The sequence below is a fragment of the Ammospiza nelsoni genome, chromosome 5 (assembly GCF_027579445.1).
Source record: "Ammospiza nelsoni isolate bAmmNel1 chromosome 5, bAmmNel1.pri, whole genome shotgun sequence".
In the NCBI taxonomy this organism is placed as follows: domain Eukaryota; kingdom Metazoa; phylum Chordata; class Aves; order Passeriformes; family Passerellidae; genus Ammospiza; species Ammospiza nelsoni.
This window is the reverse complement of record NC_080637.1, coordinates 69,457,338-69,475,511: the sequence shown is the minus strand read 5'-3', so window position 1 is coordinate 69,475,511 and position 18,174 is coordinate 69,457,338. Positions and strand designations below refer to the sequence as shown.

The 18,174-nt window shown below is 47.5% G+C and overlaps 2 protein-coding genes across 2 annotated transcripts in view; one reads left to right on the top strand and one right to left on the bottom strand.

Moving 5' to 3' along the window:
- Window positions 1-18,174, top strand: part of CACNA2D4 (calcium voltage-gated channel auxiliary subunit alpha2delta 4) — a 119,548-nt gene that overhangs the window by 63,792 nt on the left and 37,582 nt on the right. The gene's annotated exons all lie outside the window — the stretch shown is intronic.
- Window positions 9,001-16,369, bottom strand: LRTM2 (leucine rich repeats and transmembrane domains 2). The gene is made up of 3 exons (XM_059473078.1): window positions 16,256-16,369; window positions 11,859-12,449; window positions 9,001-10,376 (listed from the first exon to the last, which is right to left on the bottom strand). Exons 1-3 carry the CDS (start codon window positions 16,320-16,322, stop codon window positions 9,922-9,924), a joined length of 1,113 nt encoding a protein of 370 aa, XP_059329061.1. The 5' UTR covers window positions 16,323-16,369; the 3' UTR covers window positions 9,001-9,921.

Here is an 18,174-nt window from a genome sequence, read left to right as displayed (position 1 = left end):
GTTATAGGAAATGTGTTGTATGATGGTTTAGCTTAAATTCAGCCAAGGTAGAAGCAGACAGGTTTTGCAGGGTGAGAATCACAGAATCTTAGCAGATCTGAGCACAGCTCCAGCCTTCTCCTAAGATACATTCTTTTAGCCACCAAACTTATCCTGAATTCTTTTTCTCCTGCCCTACCTCTCACCTAAGGCACAAATCTCCCTATCATAAGGCTTTGTAATGGGACTCGGCCATCCCTTTCCCTTCAAAAGACCTTTTTCTTTTCTTCCTTTCTCTCACTGGGACACAGAAACCCCACTCACAGGATCACAGTAATTCTGGTTAGATGGCACCTCTACACTCTGCTCAGTGTGTGGAGGGTGTTCTGCTGTTGACTCATGGCACTGCTTTCACAGTGCCAAGAACAATCAGTCTGGAGTGTGGGGAGGGAGCAGTTGAGCTTTTGGGGACAGTGTGAAGCCCCCATTTCTGGGAGGATCCTGATTCTCTTGCCCTCCGTCTGTCTGTGACAACAAGCAGCTGCTTAAGCTGGCTCTGCAGAGAGATTGTGTGGAATGGAAAAAGGGCAGGCAGCAAAGAAGGCTGCCTTGCCTAGCCCTGCCCTGCTCTGCCCTCCCTTAGAGGTCAGAACTGTAGGGATAAAGTGAGGATTGCTTACATATCAAGCTGAGCTAGACCTTGCAAAGGAGGTTAAAACAAATGGCTTAATATTGTTCAGCTATTTGGGGAATTTTAAAAAAAAAAAAAAAAGTAGGGTCACTTCTGGTCAATAAGAGTGAAGCTGGGATCAAGGAGTCTATAGTCTGAGCAAAAACCAAAGAAGACTCAGTGCCCAAGTTATTGATAAGGACAGAAATATCATCCCTGGGGAAAGAAACAAGCTGGGTGCTGTGAATAAGCAGCTGAAGCTGATTAGTGCACTCACAGTGCTGGGCCTGGGTGCTTTCTGGCCCTGGGAGAGCTGGCATGTGGAAAAGCACACTTACAGCAAAGGGCTTTTTTCAGCTCTGCACACAGTGGTGACTCCATGCAGTCTGCAAAAGTGAAAATTCAGCAGTTAGGATTAAAGAAGGATGAGAAATAAGTTTGTCAGGCTCAGACTTTCAAGTGTGACCTCTGCAATGTGTAGCACTTTAGAGGAGATCTTCAAGGAAAGTATAATTATTACCAAGCAGGGGGAAAGGGAATCAAGCAATATGAGTTTATCAGTTCTGGATAACACCAGGCCAAGCCAACATCTTTCTTTCAGATGATTGTTTTTGTGGAAGGCAAAAGAAATTTCAAAGGTCTCATCTCTGTATTCCAGTAAAGCATTGATACGTGCCACATAAGAAACAATTAGTTAGACTGGAGAAGATCAAGTGAGGACTTGTAAGTAACAGGGAGGGAGAAGTCAGTCTGAGAAGACAGCAGCAGCAAGATCACCTATCAAAATCTGGCAAAAAGTTCCTTGTTACACTCCCCATGGTCACCCATGGGATTTGCCTTGCTAATATTACCCTGAGACCCCAGCTCAGATAGCTGGGGAGAGGGAAGGAGTATCCTGGTGATTCAACACTAGAAGGCATTGCTAGTACATGGAAGGACCAGGATATGCAGAGGAAGCCTCATTTGACCTTGGCAGGAGTACCAGAAACAGAATGAATTTCAGTAGTACGACAGACAAGGTCATACACTTGACAGCTAATAATAGAAATCTTCTGTAAGCTGGGAACTCTCAGAGATCTGGCAGGGAGCATAGCAAGCAGGACCGGAGGCAGTCCTTGTCTTCTGGGAACTGTTGAGCCAGTTTTGCCAAATCTCAGTGAGGATCCTCAGTGTGGATCATCAGTATAAACTGTATTGCTCCTTGATGCCCACATTAAATTCAGGGAACCACTGTCATCTGCCAAGACCTGTCCTGAGAGCCTTGCTGAAAGGCAGCAGGAGACACTTAGTGGTAAACATATCCTGAGAAAGCTCAGGAAAAAAGTGCTGGGATTTTCTGTATTAGGTGATAGTGGCATGATGGTGAATCACAGTGCAGTGCAGCTGGGAACAAAGCAAATGCTGTTCTAGTGCTTAGAGAGGTGTTCCCAGTGGGAAAATACATTGATGCTCCCACCCAAACCCAGTGAGACCTCTCCTGTGGTCTGTGTTACAGTTTTGGTGAAAGGAATACAGGCTGAGACAGGAGGGATGGGCAGGTGATGAGAGGAAAGGGAAGTCTGGCATTGGAACCTGGAGCACCCAGCTTGTTTAACCACATGCAGCCAAGGACAAAGCAGACAGGATTGCTGTAATGAATGCACCTTGGAGGACACATTTAAACTGAAGCACATGGTTGTGTGGAGACAGTCTAGTACAGACAGGCTAGCAAAATACTCAGAGTGCAAAACTAGAAGTGGGTTCCTGTCTGTTAGGGTAATGCAGGTTTAGCCAGAATCTGAGGTATAAAGACAATGGATTTAAGCTGGAGCTTGTGTAAGAAAGTGGTGGTGCCTGGAATAGAAAGAGCTGAGACTCTGTTAGCCTTGACCAGGGAACAGCTGAAGTCCCTGATCTCACCATGTCACACAACAAAAACCAGCCACAAGCAAGGTAAACAAACACTCAGGGAACTTCCCATTCCCTGCAGCATTCTCCTTGGGCACAAGGCAGGGCATTCCTACCCTGTAGTTCCCACACTCCATGATTTCAGTCATGACTGAATAAAAATCAGCTTGTTAATGCAGCTGAAAGCCCCAGCACAGCACCTGGGAGGCCAGAAGCTAGGGCTGACCTAAACCCCTCTCTCAGCCTTTGACATTGTGGTGGTTTCTCTTGGTTGCTTTGGGTTTTGCAAAGTAAAGAACAGTGAGCAGAAAAACCTCTGCTTATGATGACAAACGTTTAAAAAGCAGATGGGGATGTGGGGGCTGGTGTGTTTTGTGACATTTGAGTAGACCAGAGCAGGGAGAATCTGAGAAGCAGCTGGTCAGAGGCACTCATTGAAAAGGGGATGATCAGTCACAAGAAGAGAAAAATAAGGGGGAGAGAGAAAAAATAACTGGGGAATCCAGGACATTTATGTCCAGTGAGAGATACGAGAAAACCAACCATATGAGGCTGTGAGTGGATGAAAAAGTGGAAAATGCTGGAAGGGGATAATCCTTTTAAATAAAGGGCTAAATTTTCTCTTGCCAAGAATTCCATAAATCTGGAGGCTCATGTTTAAAATGCACTGAATTTATACTAATATAAAGGTAGGATCAGAACCACTTACCCATAATCTTCCTCCCTCAAAATTACTTGTTAGGGTTTTGTCCTAACATTTATATTTGCCTGCATCTTTAAAGCAGGAACAATGTTCACACAACCCAGTGAAACATTCTTTGGTGGGAAGGAGTAGAGAAAAGTGGCAAAAGTCATGTAGCGTCTGCAATATAGAGCACAGATACTGGTGGATGAGGATAATACTTCTAAAAGGAGGAGAAAAAGCTGGAAGCAGTGTGACAATAGGCTCCAGTGTTGTTCCAGAGGTGAGAAAATGCTTTCAGTGAAAGACTTAATGAACTCAATCTGCCTATTGTACCTAAAGGAAGACTGAGAGATTATTTGATTTAGAGTATAAAGTGCCTCCACAGAGAGAGCTGCTGGTTACTGAAGGTTTATTTTTTCTTAATCTAGGGGAGAGAATAACAAAAAACTGTAACAGAAAAACCAAACAGATTCAAATTAGTCAGTAAGCATAAATGCTAACAATGAACACAAATAGGTATTGTCAGAAGATACCAAGGGAAACAATATTTTTCCCTTTCTTGAGTGTTTTTCAAATCAAAGGTGGATGGCTTTATGGAATATTCAGCTTAGCTGCATGTAAACACTTACTGTTGGTCTTTCTACAGGATAGTTTGTCTAATTTCTGTTTCACAAGCTAAACAGATTGAGCTCTTTCAGCCTTTCACAGAAAGGCATTTTCTGCCACCCCAAATAATGCTTGTGGTTCTTTTCCACACCATTTCCAAGTAGCGTGCGATACGCAGAAGGTCAGACTGGATGATCTAAAGTCCCTTCTGGCCTTTATATTCTCTGAGTCTCTGCCTCTGTGAATTCATTAATGTTTGCAAGCTCCCAGAGAGCTGCCAAAGGCAAGCACTATAGAAATGCAAAGCATTGTTGTTACTGTGCATATTTCCCTTGAGCTTTATGTGGAGCTGGTTGAATATCGCAGGGTATGGTCTGTGTGTATTCCCTCAAACTAAATACCTGCATTTCTCACTCCTGCAGTGCCCTTTCTGAGTTGATTTTTTGCAGCTGTGCTAACAAACAACTTCATTCCCAAGTTAGGATTCAGAAAAAGCAAATGTGAAGGGGCAAATCTCTGCCTGGAGCCCCAAGCAAAGAGCAGCACGTTGTTGTCCTGGTCCAGAAGCTCCATGCGAGGCAGACTTATTATTAGCATCATGCTTTGCTTTCTCTTTGTCTCCAGGTGCCCTGCTCATGGCCTCTGCCTGGCTGCAGTAGAGCAGAACCCTGGGAAAGACAGATCTGGCCCTTGTTGGCTGCTTTTTCTCCTTTCTGTGAAGGGAGAAGAGCTGTGAGGATGCTGCCTTATCCCCAGATTTCTAGGGCTGCAACAGATGTAGAAAGCACCCCAGAATGACACAGAAAATGTTTATTTACTCACATTTCATTCTTTAACTATGTTCATTGGTGAATGCTTGTTGTATTGCCCATTATTCTTGGAGAGAAGTCTTTTTGGCCCTCAGAAATCCTGTGCTAGGGCTTCTGTTTATCTGGTTGGAGGATAGAAGCTGATCCTCCAACCTGTGCTTCCAATCAGTGCTAGCAAACCCTCTTCAAGCCAGCACAATGGGCTCCTAATAGACCAGATACTGAGGAGGAATCCTATTTTATATATTTTACCTGTCATATGTACAGAATTATGTGGTTATTATATAGGGTGTTGTGTGCATGAGTAGGTGTGTTAGCAGGACAAATACATTGGTTAATATCAAATAGTAATCAAATTATAATAAATAATTGCAGAAAATCACAGCCTGCTCCCAGACAGTTCATGAACTGAAAAAGCCCAGAGTCATCAGATGAGTGTGTTGGCTTTGCTTTTTTCTGCTCTGTGTTTCTGGTATTATATGAACTGCTGAGTAGTATCTGCGTGCACTCCTCTACCTAGCTGGCAGAATGAGATTAAACTATGTGTCATAGACACCATGCTATTAAACAATGATGGTGATTCTCCTGCAGCACATACCTTTTTAGCAGAACAGATGCCTCAGCTGTGAGCAGATTAAGAGTAGCTGGCTTCTGCTCCCAGTTTCTCTCTGAAGATCAGCCTGAGCCCAGCAGGGTGACAGAGTGCAGCAGTGAGAGCAGGGTGGCACAGGGGTTTGCTCTGTGGGTTTAACATCCTGCGTGGTTCCACATGCGTCAGGATGAGCTTATTCTTACAGCAGGGCAATGTGATGAGTTGTGTATGCTTAGCACTGAAAGTGGCCAAGTGGGGAATTTAAACTTCTTAGCTGTGTGTGATAGACCTCGCCAGGGAACAGCTGGTGGAGAGACTCTTTTAGCTCTAGGGGTAGCAGCTTGTGTACTTGGGGGTGCAATAGGATTAGATTGCAATTTCCATCCATTTCCAAATAACCTTGCTCAAGAGGGTCAGGAAGCTGGAGATGTAGGAACCCATAGCTCCCTATTTGTTACATTATGTTCTAATTAAAAAAAAAAAAAAAAGCTTTTGGAACCAAATTTGACCTGAATATAACTCCATTGGCTCCTGCAGTCTTGCACTAGGGATTAATTTGGCCCTTTCTACTTTTATGTAATGAGCTGATTGCCACAGTATCTTATCCTTGTTATACAATCACCCTTGTCTGGCTGTGTCCCTGGAGCATTCTGTGTGTGTGTTTCTAGATCTAGGGTCTCACCTTCACCTACTGTGTGTTTAGCCCTAGAGCCTCACCCTGACTTACACTGATGTACTGTGTGTCTGTGCACGTTCACTCCAAACTGTGTGTACAGACAAGAATATATCTGTGGGAATTGAGGGGCTTCCTCCTTTGCCTGGCTGTGTCCCTGAGGTGTTTGCTTCTGCAGGGGATAGGGAGAGAGTGAATGGTATTATCAGAGATCTCATTTAAACAAGAAGGAGCATAGGAAAATACATTCTTTATTATTATTCTGTAACAACAAGCCAGAAATATAATATACCTTTAAAAATTTTCTGTCTCATGCCAAAGAAACCTCCATTCAATCATTTTAGAAAATCTTGTCGCTCTCCCTCAAACAGTAACAAAAAAGAAAAAGGAATTACAAGTGCCATCTGTTCCCTGCAAGGGATGTGCCTACCTGTCCCACAGGTGGATGTGAGGGGAAGGGGAGCAGGAGGAGCAGGAGGGCTGTTCCTGGTGGCCCTGCCAGCCCAGCATCACCCTGGCATTGTTGGACCTGGCAGCCCAGAGGACCCTTTCCTGAGGCACCTGCAGGGACAACAGGAGCTGCTGTCCCCACACACCAGAGGAACCCCTTGGCTGGGCACACAAGGAGCACTGGGTCTCATTCTGTATCCAGCATCCCTCAGAGCTTTGTTTCTGCCTGCTGAGGATGCTGTGCTCCCTGCAGTGCCTGTGGGCAGCGCAGCAGCTCAGTCACACCAGGGCAGCCTGATTTCCAGGTGTGCTGGGGAGCAGAGAAAGAGCCTGTTTGCAAACAGTGCCATGAAGAGGGCACTTCCCTCTGCTCTGCATGCAGAAGGACAGGTCCTCATCCTGCCAAACAGAGTATTTGCTTTCCAGAGGGACTCCTCATAGCCAGCCTTCGTGTTTCCCAGCAACACTCAGTTCTCCCCTTTCCTGTCTTCTCCTTTCCTGGGTGGGTTGCTAAACATAGCAGTCCCTTGTCTAGGGTTGAGATAAATCCAGACTTTCTGCCGTATAAATTAAAACAAAAAAAGGAAAGGATGGGCAAGGTCATCACCAGCCCCACAACACAGGATATAGAAAATATTATTAGCAACAAAGAAAAATTGGTCAGGGCAGGAGGAAGTCACAGGGAAGGTGCAGGGAAAGGAGGATTTCACACCCTCAACCCCTGCATTGTCCCCTACCTTCTTCCCATTCATTTCACCTCTAGTCTATTCCCTTAAAAACAGTCTCTCTCTTATCTCACACACACACACACACACACACACACACACACATATAGAGATCCCATTTGTTTTGTGCAATATGTCACCATTATTTGATGCAAGTAAAATATAGATCTATAAATATACCACTCTGACTCAAGTCCCATTTCAAGTATGATTGCGGAGTCCAGTATGGTGAAGGGAGAGGTTCCCCTGAGAGGGAGCTTGGGGAGAGGTTTGGATCCAGCAGGCAGAGTCTGCTCCTGGCTTGCTGGGAATGTGGAACAGCAATAACACGCATATGGAGTCTGCAGTGCACCAGTTCTGCCCTTCAGAACGGGCTACACTTGGAGCAGATGGGATGGTTGGAGTGGCTGTACAGTGCATGGGGGAAGAGTCCTTTTTTCTTCCTCCTCACATTTCACCAGCCCCCCTCCTTTGCTTCCTCTTCCCCACAGTGTGCTGGAAGCGGGAGGAAAGTGTGTGCTCACACTGGTGGGCGGGCTGACTGCTTCTCCCAGTTCTTCCTCTGTGGCAGCCTGGTCTTATGCTTTCCTGAAGAACATCCTCCTCTGCCCCATGCTAAAACAGTCCAGAGCACCCTGTCTCCTTGGCTCTGGTGACCCTGGGTAGACCAGGAGGGATTTTGCCACTCCAGGCTTTGATTAATGGTGTTGTGTGCCCACGGATCAGTACAGCCACCTCTGGGACCAGAAGGAGTGAGGAGCCAGTGTGCATTGCTTCCACAGGGATCCAGCCACAGCGAGCAGGAGGGCTGTGAGGTGTCCCACAGCACTGGGATTCAGATGGAGCAGGTGGAAGGAAGAGGTGAGGTGCCCTGGCAGGGTGCACCTGCAGAGCGTGCAGGGCTCTGAGGCTCTGAACACAGGTTGCTAGTGAAACACCCTGCAGGGCTGGGCTGGCTGCCAGCTTGTTTCCTGATGGCAGGGATCACACCATGCACAGGCACAGTGGATGCACGACCTCCGGTGTCATCTTCCTCGCCCAGGAATACCCACTGTGACGGGTTAGAGCAGGTTACCATGGCAATGTGCGCTCTCCCCTGGAGACAGCATTTTATCCCACTTCCAGTGATACAAAATGAGTCCTTATGTTGAGTTCCTTTCATTTTTTTTTTCCCCTCTCACTTTTTTTTCCCTGTCAGGTCAGAATGAGCTAAGACTAATAGGAGGCACTGCAGTCTGAGGGCTTTAAAATCTGGTTGGGGGAAATCACCCTATGTGACAGTGGCAGTGTGCACAGCTGTGTGTGTGGGCACACTGAGGTGCAGCTGTGGGTGTCACTGGACACCCCAATGATGGTGAAGGGAGTGCATGTGGGCTCTGCTGCCTTCTGTGCCAGACCTTTCCTGGGCTCTCCCACATGTGCCACACTGTGCTCCAGGTTCCAGCCTTCACCTCAAGACCCTCCATAACTCTGCCCACTCTTTTTGGTCACACTGGCTGCATCACCCTGTTCCACACACCATGCTGGCCCCCGTGCCAGCCATAGCAGCTCCGGGGTTGACTATGTGTGACTTCTTCCCCTGACACCTTCCCCTAGGCTCACACTACTCAGCACGGCTCACGCTCCTGGTAAGCCACCTCCTCCTCCAGTCTTTCCTGATGACCCACTTCTGATCTGCCAATCAAACATTTCTAAATGGAGGCTTCATATCCTTACTCTCTCCATTTATTTGAGAAGACATAAAATAGATAAGAACAGACTTTCTTTTTTTTTGATGCTGTGTACTTATTTCCACTGACTGCTGGAATCTCAATAATTTTGCCTCTCTTCATCCTCTTCTGCCAGTTCCCGCTGGCTCTGCACTCTGGCTGAGATGTTTTTGTTACTCCTCAGTGGTGTGTGCATGTTTTTTGTCTGAAGCGGAAGGTGATACACACTACTATGATCAGGGTAAGGTAAAGTGGCTGGATGTATCCATGGCTGCATGCAGAGGGCAGGTCAGCATGGGCATGAGTGATAGCTCTGCATGTGCAGCTGGGGTGCCTGGATGCCTGGAACTGGGACTGGCTCTGTGTGTGTGTGTGTTGGGATCAGAATGAGTCAGAGTGTGTGTGTGTGTGTGTGTGTACAGGAGGATGACTCTGTGCTGTGCACCTGCAGCAGATGATGTGTGTGCCAGCTCAAAGGTTTGGACTTGGCCAGGAGCAAGAAAAGGGACACTGTGCTCCCTGGCAGTGTGTTAGGGTGATACAGACATCTTTCCACCTCTAAAAGTGAGAAATCTACCACTGACTGTTGCCCTGCCATAGGGACCTTGCCTCCCTTCTGATGGAATCTTGGCAGCTCTGATTTGTAGGGTAGGCAGCAGCTTCGTGTCACACAACAGCAGTGACCTAATGGTGAGGCATGGACACTTCTGGTGTCCTGCTTCCCACACAGGGTTTCACACAGCTGCTCTCTGTTTGCACAGAACTCTTGAAAGGACACAGGATGACTCAGGACCAAAGCTGAGAGGATGACACAGGGTCCCAGAAGGTGCCAGCTGCCTTTGCAGCAGGCATGTGAGGGAAACTCTGTGCAAGGGCATGAGGCACAGCAAGCACTCGAGGTCTGACTCTACTTTATTTGTCTGGGAGGGCCCAAGGGTGAAAGGGCACAAAATGGGCCTGGGGCAGAGGAAAAGAAATTGAGCCAGGTGCCCTGACCCCCCAGAAGCATGTTGTACTACTTGGGTGAGTGGAGCAATAGCACAGTCTGTCTGGGAAGATGTATTTTGGGAGAACCCCATGCTTGACTGCTCTCAGGTACCTTTTTTCATCGCTGTCCCTTCCTTCCTAGAACAGTTTCACGCCACAGAAGAGATTTGTTTTTGCTCTTCGTGTTCACCTTCTGTGTCACCCATGAGCGGCTGCCTCTTCTTCAGCTCCCTGTGGTACTTGGCCATGAGGGAGGCGTAGATGCAGCCATAGGCAGCTGCCACCACCATCATGATGCAGACGATGCCACAAACCACCCCTGCAATGATCACAGTGCCGATCGCGCGGCGCACGCTCACGGGCCTGTACCGCTGTTTCTGAGGGCATCCCACACTGGGCTCCACTTCTGGTTCTGGGCCTGATTTAGATTTGGAAGGAGCAGGGCTTCCTTTAGTGCAAGGTGGGCCAGTATTGTCCAGCACTGTAGAGCTGTTCTCATCATCCAGCTGGGAGCAGTAGTTGAACATCTCCATGGGCACCATCCGCATGTCCTTTCCTTTCAGCTCCTTGGGCAGGGTGCAGGCCAGCTGGTCGATTTTCCCACCTGTTCCAACAGAGATAACAAGAGTCAATCACAGCTCCATGCCCATGCACAGGCAGCAGGATTAGATCCTCAGCTGGGTGAGTTCATGGGCCTCCATTCACACCTGCTAAAGTATTTTTCCTGCAGAAGCTTCAACCATGTCAGCTGGCCAGTAAGTCTCTGCCTAGGCTGGGTTTGACATTGGAGCTCCTGGTGCATATCTGAATAGGCCAACACATGAAGGCCCTCTGAAACCATTTAAGTCAGCCTCATACTGTTTAGTGAGTTATGTAAGTCTCAGAAGAACCACTTTAGAAAAAGAGAAATTAAAGCAAAAATATAGGAGCAGGCTGTACCTTCTCAAAAAAAACCAACAGATACACATCCCATCTTCTGACAACTAATCCATCTCTGTGAAAATAATGACAGATGTTGAAACAAATGCTTGAGTGAGTTTGAGCAATTTCCTTGAAAGGGAGGAAAAAAAGCAAAGTTATGTCTGCGTGCTTTCCACTGACTTTGTGATATGGTAGTCAAGAAAAAACAACAAATCAAAAAAAAAAAAGTGCAAAGTGGCACTCGTGTGCTTGTTTGATTCTGCTCACACAAATGCATATTTCAGACTGCAGTGAAGCCATAGGCAGAGATAATCTCCTTGCAGCATGGCTGTGATCAGCAGGGATGTGACAGCTGACTGTTGCTATCCGCATGATTTGAGACCCTTTCCTACTCGTTGGTTCCAGAAACAGAAGGTCAGGCTTTCAGTCCTCCCTCCTGTAAAATGTGCCATCTTTCTTTGAGTTGCAGCTCCTGAAAGCATGTCATCCCATCAGCATTCCTGATAAGTGACATGTACCTTTCTAGTCTTCTTGTTTCAAGGAAAATCTGGAAATGCAAACTTGTCAAAAATGGCTCAGTTTGAAATGATGATTTCATAGCCAGTCTGATTTGGGGCCTGGCTTGTTAATTTGAGCTGTAGGTTGGGTTCTCCAATATGAGTTGCAGTGTTTTTCCTAAGTGTCACTGTTTCCTAATGTTCTTTTTTTTGGCAGCAAACCTGATGCTTTACAGCCAAATCTGACTTCTAATTCTCTCATCTTAAGAAAGAGAATGGGATGGTTATTTCCAAGTGTGAAAAGCATTTCTTCTTTTTAGCAGAAAGAGTAAGGTGAATTCATAATCCTAAAATTTTAATTTTACTTGAGGAAAGTTCTTTATTCTCTCAAGATTAAAAAAAAAACAGGTAATAGTTCAGATTAGAAAAACAAGGAAATAGGAAATCTAGGGCTGCTGGGGACTTCACAGAGTGGCAGTGTTGCTATATGAAGGTGCAGTGGCACTAAATTGTAGCAGGGTCCCCATGCTCTTTGGCTGAGACCTGTCCATCAGGTCAGCCTGACCTGCCAGTTGTATGTGCTTCTGTTTCTTCCCTGCCTTTTGCTTGCTTTTCCTGGAAGACCAAAATTCCCCCACCTGCCTCCCCTCGCGCACGCGAGCACCCACCTCGGTAGGAGAACCACTCCATCCAGTGCTTGAAGTCCCGGAGGTTGCAGTCGCATTCCCAGGGGTTGTCCCCAACCTGGAGGTGCTGCAGGCTGGTCAGAGGCTCAAAGGTCACCCTGTCCAGGCTCTGCAGGCGGTTGGACCTGAGGGAGAGGGAGCGCAGGGCAGGCAGATCGTCAAAGATGCCCGAAGGGATCTGGGCCAGGCCGTTGATGGAGAGATCCAGCTGGCGCAGCAGGGCCGTGTGCTGGAGCAGGTCCTTGTCCAAGGCCCGGATGCTGTTGTTCCTCAGCTGCAGCTCTGTGAGGTTCCCCAGGTCACTGAAGATATTCTGAGGGAGCTGGTCCAAGAAGTTGTTGGATAGGTCCAACCTCTGTAGAGCAGAGAGGTTGGAAAACACTGCTCCTGGCAGGATGCTGAGTTTGTTGTTGAGAAAGAGGAAGGTCCTGGTGTTTGTGGGGATGTCTGAGGGAATGGAAGAGAGGCCCAAACCACTGCAGTCCACTTCCAGGTTGCCACTGTTACACTTGCAGGAGGAAGGACAAGCAAAGAAGGACTCAGCAGCACATAGTGAGAGCCAGCAGCCAAGCACTGGAAGGTGAAAAGCAGGGAAGGAAGAGGGCATGGATTAGATCAGTGCTTCCCCATCCTCACCCACCACCAGCTACAACAGAACCCTCACAGCAGGGCTCTTCACTGCAATGCCCTGCAGTGTAATGAGTTTCCTCACAGCTACATTGCTTTACCCTTGGCCTGCATCCTGACAGCATGACTCTCCTCTTAGCCTGTTTTTTTCAGAACAAGCAAGTAAATATCCTTCCAGTTTCACAACAAAGTCAGAACAGTGCATCCTAGCGGGCTTTGCCAACAGATACTGGAGCACTGGTACCTGTCAGAGGATAATGGAGCAGAGAGTGGTGGGAGGTGACACCTCTGACAAAGGACAGCTCTTTCTAAACAGTCAGGGTAGAGATGCAGGGACCAGGTATATTTTAAAAGTTCCAATTTTTCACAAACAGATATGTTATTAAAAAGCTTTTAAGAAAAATGAAAAGTAAAACAACCTACATTTCAGATGTGCTCCTGCAGTTTGAATCCTAATATTTGTGATAGATCAGACTCAGATCTAAGACTCTAAATCAGGGTTTCATTTGCTTACCATATTCACAGTGTGTCCACTTTTTAATGAATTTCATTACATTACAAAGGGATGACCAAGAGAACTGCTAAAAAGTAACAAGGGGTCCCTAAATCACTGCACACCTGGTACCTGCCATTGCTCTCAAAGCAGTTTCTGAATCCCAGAGCAAGAGCCCCAAAAGTATCTCTGAGTGACCAGTGACCCCCCGCCCAACTAGAGGTGGTAACTGGGTACAGATCCAGCAATTGTTCTAATTAAGAACTTTGGACACATTCTGGACTACAGTCAAATCATGGGGCAAATCCTGAATCATGGTCACCAGCTGGGCAGACAACAGACATGCAAAGAACAGTTTAAACCACCTCTGACCAAAATGGCCCACAGCAATGGAATGAGGAAAAGAGATGTACCTTGGTAACTGACAAAAGCAGTGTCAGGAAAAGGGTTAACACACACACCCTTTCTCCTACACTGTCTCAAGGTTGGACAAATCACAAATCAGCATTTTTTGGAGCTGCTGTGGATTCCAGACATGGCTCCAGATCCTGCCAGTGGCATCAGGGCACGAGTTACCAAACTCCCTGGGAGCCAGTGGCTTTTCAACCTCTCATTTTTGTGACAAAGAAGCATTATCAGCAAGAAAGCAAGCTTTGTACCTCTTGTCATTAGAGGAGTGGGAGTTATGTTTAAGCAGACTATGTAAAACATTTGCATCCTTCATCTTAGCTCCTTTTGTGGAATTGAGATCACACAATGAATTCCACTATTCTTCAATGTGGGAAGCAAATTCAGCTCCCTTGCAGTTTTTAAGGTGACAAGTTTGAGCATTTGACTAAAACTGAAGCAGGTTTGTCTGTACATCATGCCTGTCCTCTCCCTTTCTCACTTTTCTTCAGAGAAGGCAGTCACTTGGGTTGGTAGAGTCTTTTGAGGGGTGAGTGGTGGCTAAAGGGGATGCATTGATTGTCTTGCCTTCCTGAACTGGCAGCCAGGTTCTTCTGTCCTGCTTTTCTTCAAGAACCAACAAGCAGGTGTTTTACTTCTGAATCCTAACGGAATTGTGAAAAGATTGCCACAAGAGAAGGAGCCAGAGGAGACCCATGCTGTGGAGAAGCTCTGCACAGCATGGGTCTCCTCTCTTCCCTTGTGCCACTCTCTAGAGTTTAATCTGACCCCCAGCCCATTTTTTTATAGTGACTTTGCTTCTGTCAGCGTTGTGCCTTCATACTCCAACCCTGTCATGCTGCACAGGGCAAGTTTTGTGTTCCCAGTGATCCTTGTGAGAATTGGCAGATTTGTGGACTGGTAGTCTAAGGAGAACTATCCTGTTTGAATACTAAGGTGTATGACTTTGTTAAGGACCAAGGGATAAATGTTCAGAGATAATATATCAATTCTTTCCTATTTCATCTGTCTTTCACAATTCTTCAATAATTTTTTACTATCCTACAGTTGAGATCTCAGGTGTACATCAGCCCAGGCCATGACAATAAATGTGCTCTTTTAAGGACAATTATGGACCCTTATGGTGAAGTGTAAGACAGATCTTTGCCCAGACCACCTCTGTGCTTTCTTGTCATGCAGAGGCTGGAGCCCACAGCAGAAATTGCCATGAAATTAGATCATAGCCAATGGGCTAGTGCAGTACAGGTACTGACTGAGTAACTGATATTTAATTCTGTTCAGAATATGTCACACTCTTGTTGTAGGGAGGGAGTTAAAAGAATGGGAGCCAGAGTGGGGAAGGGAAAGAGCAATGAGTCATTCAAGTGACCCCGTCTTTTCCCAGATGCTTAACAAAAGCCCAGTATTAATAATAGATTGGCAGCTGTGATGATGAGATAACAGCTGCTTTGTACACCAGGAAAGGCAAGAGCAGCCCATGTGTAACGCTATCCAGGTGCCATTCTGCTCAGTGCTTATCTCTCAGAGCGCCTGGCCGCCTGCGGCGCCGGCTGGGTGGCTGTGGGGTTCCACCAGTGTGTTTGCTGGCAGTGGCTGGCAGGAACAGCCTCAGGCAGCTGGCTGTGGTTATGTTCAGGAAGTGGATTTATGCCAGGCTTGTAGGATATGCCAAAAATGTCTTGTTGTTACCCATATATTGCTGTATGCTTTTGGAAATATTTTACTAAAATCGTACAGAAAAGAGATCTCGTTTTCATTTCACATCCATGAGGATGTGAGCTGAGGCCAGGGAATTCATTGCGTTGGTGAAGATGCAGCTCTGCAGGAAGGAGAGGCAGGGAAGCAATAGACAAAACTTGAAGCTGTCTTCCAGCCCTACAGAAGGATGGATAATAAGTGGTTTTGTGTTTAGGGAAGATCAAGTTACTTTGTGGGGTGTTTGGTGACTCTAGTAGGTGGCAGAAAGATTATCCAGGTATATCACATTAAGTCAAGACTCAGTAGCGTTCATTATAAATAATTTAGACAGTCTAGTCTGTGAGGATGGATTACAAAGATATTTGTTTTCTGGAGAAGGAAGTAATTCCCCCAGTTTCTTACAGCTGCAGCTCCAAATGTGACCAGGAGGACTGGAGCAAGGGAAAGCACAGACCTACTTGTGCCTGGGCATGCAGTAGTGAGGGACACTCTCCAAGGGTCCTCTTTACTCTGCTGTGGTCCCCAGATACTTCTCTGAGATGCAGATAAATTCCCAAAGCCCCACATCACCCTAGCAGTGCCTGCTCTGCACTCAGGGGTGCTGCAGCAGCTGCCCCAGCCCACTGGGAATATGCACAGGCTGAATGTTAACAATTTAATTTGAAGGAGAGCTTCTTTATTTACTCCTTGATTTTCACTACATGTGGCAGTGCCCAGTAGGAGAATTCTGCCTTCACATCCTGCATTTCCCTCTAAAATCTGTTATGACTTTTGCTGTGAAGAGCTCTGCTCAGCAGCCTGTGTAATACCCCAAGCACAGAGAGGAGCCTGCAGCTCATAGGATGCTGATTTGAGGAATGTTCAGAGTGGACCTTTGTGCCGTGGTGTCTGTCGTGCTGTTTCTCACCTGCCAGGCCCACTGGAATTCAGAAGCAATCATCACTCGCTGTCCCACTTTAAGCCCATCTTCAGCTTTACAATATCACTCTCCCTCCCAGCTAGCCTGGCCTCTAAAGGAATCAGGAATTAGTTCAAACATCTCCATTCTTAGCTGTCCCTCTCCCCTGTTCTTAACCCTGATGTGACCCATTTTCTTCCCATTCCCTTGACAAACAGGAATGCTGTAGTTGGTACCTGAGCAGGCATTACTTACGACAAGCCTCCTGCCACCTCATGAGGAACCTGCTCCTCCACCGGTGGCCAGCACTTGCAGGCAGCATCGTGCTCTTCTCCAGCGTGCCTTCACATCCAACAGCCAGCCTGGCCCTCGGCCCCACCGCGAGAGGGAGTGACCTTGTAGCCTGCCTGCCAGGTCCTGTAGAGGGAAAGCAGAGCTGAGCAGAGGACATTCACTTCCCTGGGTGCTGAGCTCAGAGCTGGCCTTTCCCCTCCCCAATTAGGGTTTTGCCTTTGAGGCATCACTTCTGTTTTGGAGGAGAAATGGAGGGTGTTTCAGGAGGCGCAACATTAATTCACTTTGAACCTCGCGGTGCAGAAATAAAACCTGATTCACCTAAGTGCCAGAGAGAAGTTTGTGCTTGAACAGCCTGCCACGGTAGCTACATTAGCTCCATGCTCAAGGTTAACCTGATGAATTGCTAAGGTGACCCTGCCAGGGCAGCAGAGTCCGGCTCATTCCCGTCGCCCCCACGCAGGCTGGTGCCACCTGTGCATCCTCTGCCTGACGCACGGCTCAGGCTCGCTGCGATCTGGGCACCAGCGGCTGCCAAGCCGCTTCTCTGCCCGCTCCTCCTCCCCCCTCCACCACACCCGTCCCCCCACCCCCCGTGCCGTATTCCCTACCAGCACTTCCTGTCTGCTTTAAGGTAAAATGGATGTGGTGGCTAGAGCAGCACAGCTTCAGCTTGGGGATTTCCCACTGCAGCAACTGCAGGAGCTGAAGAGCGAGCGAGCCTCGGAGGAGAAAGATAAGGAAGGACCTGAGGCGGGGGAGACTGAGTGGGAGTGTTGAAAAGATAGGAATTGCATCTTAATTAGTAGAAGGAAAAATCCTCAGTCTAATTAGAAACCCAAAGACCATAAAACTCTCCCCTGACAGTAAGTGACTGACAACAGGTTTCAACTTCCCTCCCGCTTCCCTTTTGGATACAAGGAGGCAGGAAAAATGAAGACACCACAAATCCTTCTGTCCCCCTGTGTACTCTCTGACGTGCCACCCACAGTCACAGCAGCACATAGATGGACACATTTCAACCAGAGTACAAAAATAAGCCATCCTCCGTCCCCTCTGAGGGGCTCTGACAACATCCACAGCAGCTGTTTTAGCTGGGTGCTGCACTGCCACCAGGACACTGTCCCCACACACGTGCCAGGTGCCTACCCTCCCCCAGGCTCCCCCACTGATTTATTTTATATGAGAATGTAAACCACCAGGAAATATTCAAATTAGCATCTTGATGAAAATTGCGAGCAGGTTCAGTACCTAGGCTAGCACATTTACAAGGCTGTTTAGATCATTTACCTAAATGCCAATGCACCAAACACCTCTCATAGTACAGAAGCCAATTCAGCCTTCATCCACTGCAGCCCCCCACTCCCCAAACTGAGCTGGAGCCCTTTCTCTGCAGTTCCCACTGAAGGAGAAGCTGCAACAAATAGCTGTCCCCATTTGGTGCTTGCGCTCGCCCTGACCGAGGAGACTTTCAGCCTCCCCCACAGAAACCTCTCCATCCTAAATGCCGCCAATGAAGTCTCCTGTCCCCACCTGTCCGTATGGAAAAGGAGGATGAAAAGCTGCAGGCACTTACCTGGAGGGGTTCTGCCTGCAGCCACTTCCACCCGAGTCCCCGGACACTGCCCAATTACAGCCTCTTCCTTCCCTCTCCCTGCTTGACTTTCAGTCCCCAGCAGCAGCTTTCCGTGTGCTCTATTTAACTCCCTCCAGCACTGGAATAAACGGCAGAGTTAAGCTGACAGCCACAGAGCCTTATCTGCCTGCTGGATAGCGCCAGTCGATCAGCTCCAAATCCCGTTGCCAAATGATCACGTCCTTGCTCTCAGCATCAGGGGCAGCCGCCTGCCATGCTCTGCCTTTCCCTCTTCCCCACCTTC